The sequence below is a fragment of the Tasmannia lanceolata genome, unplaced genomic scaffold (genome assembly GCF_043159265.1).
Source record: "Tasmannia lanceolata isolate RefF3 unplaced genomic scaffold, GAP_Taslan_0.1 ptg000019l, whole genome shotgun sequence".
Taxonomy (NCBI): Eukaryota; Viridiplantae; Streptophyta; class Magnoliopsida; order Canellales; family Winteraceae; genus Tasmannia; species Tasmannia lanceolata.
In genome coordinates, this window is record NW_027518696.1 from 13,229,011 (window position 1) to 13,235,932 (window position 6,922).

The following is a 6,922-nucleotide window of genomic DNA, read 5'->3' on the forward strand; positions in this document are numbered from 1 at the left end:
CAGCCACCATTTGTATTTGTGCCCTCACCTACAACATCCCCTAAAATTCAATGCCAATGGATTCTAATTCCATACAAACAGCCACTACTGCTAATTGTTTCAGCCTGGATCCACCCTTCATTTGCATTGTTTAGCCTCCTATCTTAGGGTTTTGAAATACCTTGGAAGTTCTGTGTCGTCTTTGGTGCAAAGTGCAAGAGGAAGCTTGCTATCTTGGGACCCTCCATTTCATACTTGTAGTCGCCTTTGACACGACCACAATTGGTTGTCGTGGTTCCTTCTCAACCAGGAAAAAGCCTTCTATTGCTTGGTCTTTGCAACGAGAGGTGAGTAACCTTCTACCCCAACAGTCCTATAGAACTCTAAGCTTTTCTTTCATTTCAGCTACTTACTTTACATCATATCTCTCTACGCTCTTGGAAGATCTTCTTTGTGGGTCTTGACCTTGCAAAGCAAATTCCTGGAGTAGCGCTTAAGGTAGGTGATCCTACCTTATGTCAGTGTATTATCAAATATTTACATTTAGCTAAGTTGAAAGCTTTCTATTACAATTTTTGCATATCTACTCTCATTTGGAACTTGTTTTGGAGAAGATTTCTCACTGGTCGGGTTTGAGGATGTCATTCCGAATAGTTGAATGTCATTACGCATGGTATCCTTTAGTCTTGAAATGTTTTCATTACTATACATAATAATGAAGAACATGATTTTGAAAACTTGAATTCATGAAGCAAAAAATTTGAAAAGCATTTTGTTTACGATATGGTTTCCCCTATGGCTTGAAGCGTTTATAAAATTTTTGGCACGGTATTACAGACATTAAATTGCTTCTCTCTATATTTGTATACAGTCTTGGTATGGAATGGATTCCGCCGGTAAGGTTGATCTTTGGCGGGGATTTAGTGCCCAACCTGCCAGTGGGTGAGTACGCTGGACGTGATCACGTTGACCGGTCAAATTTATCTGCCCGTAAGGTTGATCTCAGGTGCCAGTTGGGAGTCCTCTGGCTATTGATAATATTACATTGCACGCTTTAGGACCTGTGACTCCTGCGAATAAGTTTTCGCCTTGGGTACGCTACTTGCCAATAAGGTTGGAAATTGGTCACAGAGAAGACTGTTAAGTAATTGTTTTCCAAATGAAAAACTGCAAAACCAAGTGGTTGAAAATATATATTCTTTGTCATTGATTTCAAAGTGGAAAATTGCATAACCGAGTGGTCGGAACCGTTTTTGTAAAAACAGGTATTTTTCTTATGTAGCTTAGGTAGAAATGATTTTCTTGCTTCTTATCAATTTCTACATAGACTAAAATTTTATGGCATGTTACTTCTTTTCCGCACCAGCATGTTTTCGTTTTCCTATTAGCTGACTTGGATTTGGGAAAACCGGCTGGGCTATTAGCTCATTATGTGGTTTAACAATTTTCAGATACAGAGGAGCGGCAATAGACTTGCTGAGTTCAGGCACTTGGATTGGAACCTAAGACATTTCATGCTTTCTTTCATTATTTTTAGTTTAGAAACTTTTGTTATTTTACTAAGGTGATTGTCGTTGAATAATTATTGTTGGAATTTAGACTTATGGACCTATATATGTATTTCATTTGAGATTTAATTGAGACTAAAATTTCTGCATTTATTAGTCGCTCTAAATATTGAGAATAGTTGGTTGTGAAGAAGCCTTGCATGCTTGTGGGAGTGACCCTATGGGCGTGCGGCGGCTGTCACGTGTGCCGGACCCTGGATTTTTGGTTCGGGGCATGACAACTCTGGAATCAAACACATGAGAAAATCATAAGGGAGGTCATAGTAAGAGCATTTTGCATATAGAAAGCTCCCATTCTTTTGGATTCTCTAAGAAAAAAAGTCCAATAAGATTTTCCTAAGCTAAAGAAAGAATTTCTGGTAGGAATTCTCTTGAAGAAATTCACACTCATGAACTGATCTTCCAAGCACTAGAGGAAGAACAAGCTAAGGAGCTCCACAAAAATCCACCTTCCAGGTTAGTAGCTTTAAATTTCTTTAGTTTTGATGAATTTTAATTGCTGTTGTAGTAGGATCTATTCTTCTTTCAAATCTAAGCACTCTAGGTCTTTTCCTTTGCATATAGAAGTACAACGTGCACTAACGAAGCACTACTATGAACCCTAGCGTCCTGCAACCCACTACTTTGGTTCTGCATAAATGTGTGCGATATTATCTAAAGGCTACTATAAATCTTGGTATTCTTCGTTGAATGCATCAGAATCACCCCACTCTCTCCCCACTCTAAGCCTCTTTATATATCGACTGGATCAACTACCTCGATGATCTAAATTCTACAAGTCGTTACTGTTGGAAAGATTTTCACCCCTGTGCAGCGGAACTAAAAATATATGGGTATTATCAATATATATTTATGTTTTTTTTATTTTAAAAGATACAAACAATATTAGGTGTAGCAGTTAAGGTTGTTAGATCCTACAAAAAAATGGACAGCAAGCTCAAGGACTATATATGTGAACTCTCCTTCTCCATGTGTAGACGTGTTTTCAGCATCACCAAGGCGCGGGCCCCACGGAGTGTGCCGGGCACATTAGTGATGGATGGAAAACAAAGCCAGGGAGCGTGAGAAATCCAAAACTAGACAATATTTACATAGTGAGGTCGGGGCAGGACAAAATGGTATCAGATTCATAACTAAGCAGTACGGTGTGCTAGCGAGAACACTGGGCCCTAAGGGGGTGGCTTGTAAGATCCTACATTGGAAAGGGAGAGAAAGTTCTTGGGCTATATATGTGAAATCTCCTTCTCCCAATGCAGATGCGTTTTCAGCAACCACAAGGGTCGGGCCCCAAGGAGTGGATTGGGCACGGTTAGTGCTGCTGGAAAACAAAACCGGGGAGGGTGACCTAGAAAAGTCGGGGCGTGACAAAGGTCACTTAATTTGCAACAAAATGGAAATGACGGATTCAGAACATTCACTCGCTTTTACTCACTAGTTTTTGGCAAGTCTACTCATTTTGCTAATGAGACTTTATTCTTCAAATATTCATACACGCTACTAGAGTTGAGTTAGTCATGTCTTAATTGAAGCACCTCGGAAATTAGTCTTTCAAGATTAGTAGAAGAAGATCCTTCTTGTCTAGTAGCATTTTCTGCACTCTCCTTCCACTTCATAGCCTTCAATCTCATCTCCTTCCCCTCCTCTCCTTCCATCACTTCCTGAACAACGTGCTCGATTTCCTCTCTTTTTACATCATTACTGATCTTGATGCCTATTCCCCATTCATTGCATATGTAACGACAAGTAGTCGGCTGATCACCAGATTGTGGCCAACAAATCATGGGTACACCTCCACATATACTCTCCACTGTGGAATTCCATCCGCAATGTGTTAGAAACCATGCTATCGAAGGGTGGGAGAGCACTTCCTCTTGGGGGCACCAACTTGCTAACAAACCCCGCCCTTCGATCTCTGTCATGAAATCTTGTGGCAAACTTGCTTGCCCATCGGTCAAAATGTCACGCCTTATGATCCACAAGAAAGGGTGCTTTGTATTCGCAAGCCCCCAAGCAAATTCATTCAACTGTTGGCTTGTCATGAATGTAACGCTCCCGAAACTCACATAAAGGACCGAAGCAGCCTCTTGCTTGTCCAACCATTTCAAACATTCTGTCTCTTCAATCCACAAGTTTGTCCTACTGGATTTCAAAGAACTCTCAGGCATCCCACGAGAATGAAATGTCAAGGGGCCTATGGTATAAACACGATGGTAGATAGATCTCATAGCACTTAATACCTCATGTTCCAAGTCATCGAATGTGTTGAGAACAATAGCCGAAGCCTTGAAGCTATTTTGGATTTCCTCTGCCGAGAATTTGAGCACAATGTTGTCGGGATCTGCTGTTCTCATGCCTGAGAAATCTTTGAGATGGATACGTCTCATACCTGGTATCCAATCAATGGTTTCGTTGTTCAATAAACTCTCTTCTGCATGCATAAAAAAATTTCATTAAGAGTTGGGTCGAAAAATTTTGAGCATGAAACAACTTATGCCTGACATAGCTATTTTTGTACTCATTCTGCAGTAGAAAGAGTACCACCGTGGTGTTAGGCACTGATTCCGCCGTGGATACCTGCCTCTACTGTAATTTTTAGGAATTTCCTAGGCGATTTCGCGGAAGACAATTTCGTAGATTACTTTTGCATTAGAAAACAGCCACCTCAGATGAATTAAATAAATAAGACAAAATATGCTGAAAAGTGAGCTTGTGTGTCTGTTCTCTCATGGAAAAGTCAGCCACGAAATGGCTTTCCATGAAATTGTCTAGCATATCCCTAATTTTTATATTTAGTGTTAAAAATAAGATAGTATAAATTTTCAACTGGAACAAGGTTAGTTTCTGGTCTGAGCACTTAAGTCTTACAGATTATAAATTGAATAAAAAGAACCAAGCCACTACTAATTGCATCTTTTTATGTGTTTATGGAAAAATGTGTTCTAGTTCTTTTCTAGCATGTTCTTCAAGTTGACGCAACCCACTTTGGGATCTGGAGTAATTCGTTCAGTAAATATGATCTAAACACGGCCTTTGTTGCGGTCCTAAGTGCGGTCTGCTTAGGTAGGGGATGGGTCCCAACATGGTATCAGATAGGTTTAAAGGGCCTAGCCTAACATCTGCCAACGGCTCCGGAGCTTTTGGCATATTGGTTAGGTACCTAACACTTTGTATCATCGGCAGCAACCACGTCACGTTTTCATGCCTAGGTATGGGACTAGGTAGAACCCAACCTCGTATGGGACAGGTGCAAAAGGCCTAGCCTAATGCTATGGAACGTTTTGCGTATTGGTTAGGTACCAAACATCCTAAATTTGCAGATATCTCAATTCTAACAAGGCAAAATCATCACAAGATACTACCTTTGAGTGGAAGGATCCCTCTTTCAATCATCTCACGTAAATGGATGCAAAACATGAGACTACACGCAGAGATGGGAAAAAACAGGACGCCGGGGATGCCATATTCTTCTGCAACTCGTAGAGTGAACGTCATGGTCCCGTCGGAAAGTATGCAACTAACTCGAGGAAAGTTTGCTGACTGATTCAATTTCGTTACAATATTACGAAATGGAGCAAGGCAATTCTTCTGTGTGGCAAGGCAGAGCTTCCCAATATCTTGTGAGGTGTCTTCTTCAGATGACTCCATGCCATCAGTTATCGTTTCGAATCGGAATTCGTCGGAGCCCTTAACGGAATCTGGGCCTCGAGATCTGATCAAACGTGTGTGGAAGAACTCAGTGAGGACAAAGGTGACATAGAAGCCTTTTGAATTGAGGAGCTTGGCTACTTGCATCATGGAGTTTATGTGGCTTTGTAATGGAAATGGAACACAAATCACATGTTGTTTTTCAATTAGAAGAGGTTCCAACTCCATGTTTCAGATTGAGAGAAGAGGCTGTGAAATATGCAATAGATAGTATTCAACAGAGATAACTAAAGTGTAGGCCACTATGCCGTCTTCTTGTTAGAAGGGAGGGAGAAGAGACAAGGTATAGAAGCCATCCGTTTGAGATGAGGAAAACGATGTCGGTGGTGAAGTCAACAGCAGCTGCTGCTAACCTACCACTGTGGTAGCCCACGTGACATCCTTTTGTTTAAATATGGCCGGCCAACTCTCCCTCACTTTGTTCACATGTGGCCAGCCACGAACCATGGGTGGGGGCCACCACCCTTATAAAAGGGGTCATTCTTTGTAATATCCGGTCCCAAGTATTTTTTTTATGTAGTTGTCCTTATCAAAGTGAACATGCTTTTTTTTCTAATGGGTGTCGTTATCAATTTTTAGCTTACAACTATTTGTTTGGAACGGGTGTCATTATCATAGTTGAGCATATGGGTATTTGCATATAATGGGGTGTCATTATCAGTTACTAGGTGGGTAAATTAGGAAAGAAACCCTACATAATTTTGCCACATTAGAAATTCAAACCATTTTGAGAATGTAAGAGGCCAAGTAAACGATCCATGCCTCTTGAATTATTAAGCCTAATTACGAATTATACTAACCTAATGCATTGATTGAGTTGGCACCTTGCAAACCAAAAAGGGAAGCACCTCTATTTATGTGTGAACGTTCCATATGAGTATATTATTATGGATTTTTTTAATGTAGTAGAAATCCTTATTTTAGTAAAGACAGAAGATTATAATTCATCCCTTCTATATATAGGAGTGCCTACACAGCTGAGATTTTCTTGTTTTAAAATGCATGAGTAGTGTGTGGTGATTCATGGAGAGAGAATGGTATGAGCTTTTTGTTTTTTAGTTAGTTCCTTTTTCCTTGCCTCAATTAGGATGCAAGTGTATTTTGGCTTAAGCAATTTCCTTTTATACATTCTTCTAGAGTGGTAAGTTACTTAGTCCATTAGCATATTCCTTCTTTTACTTGGCTTAAAGTTGGTAGGTTACTACTCTTACTTTACATATCAGCACCAAGAATGATTTTGAGACTATTACTCTTCTCAAAACGTATGGGAATTTGGAACTTTCCTAGGCTGCTACCTTTTCTCTCCACTCTCCTCCTTTCATTGCATGAAAGTTGGTGGTTTGTGGGCTTTAGAAAGAAGGAATGTAGGTGGTGTTTGAGGCCATCGGGATGATTGAAACTCTCCTACAAGACCAAGTTCTACAGCACTTTCGAAGTCTATAATCAGCCCTGGAAACCATGGCAAACCAGTCCTAGAACCTCTGCAAACTGCTATTGCTGCCCGGTAAATAAACCACTTTCCACCATCTTGTTGTCCTTGTCTTTAATGACCAAACATCTTGCAAAAGTCTAGAAATTTTAGAACTCGTAGCACTTGCAAAAGTAGCCGCTTTTAGTCAAAACTTCAACAAGTATATTGCTGAATCGTCGCCAACCACTAGAGTCTTTCC

At 40.3% G+C, this 6,922-nt stretch overlaps 1 protein-coding gene across 1 annotated transcript; it reads right to left on the reverse strand.

Annotated features, from left to right (window-relative positions):
- Positions 1 to 2,762: 2,762 nt before the first annotated feature.
- On the reverse strand, positions 2,763 to 5,615 carry LOC143852889 (7-deoxyloganetin glucosyltransferase-like). The gene is made up of 2 exons (XM_077362528.1): positions 4,907 to 5,615; positions 2,763 to 3,975 (listed from the first exon to the last, which is right to left on the reverse strand). The coding sequence occupies exons 1-2, from the start codon at positions 5,418 to 5,420 to the stop codon at positions 3,056 to 3,058; spliced, it is 1,434 nt and encodes a 477-aa protein (XP_077218643.1). The 5' UTR covers positions 5,421 to 5,615; the 3' UTR covers positions 2,763 to 3,055.
- Between the last annotated feature and the right edge of the window lie 1,307 nt (positions 5,616 to 6,922).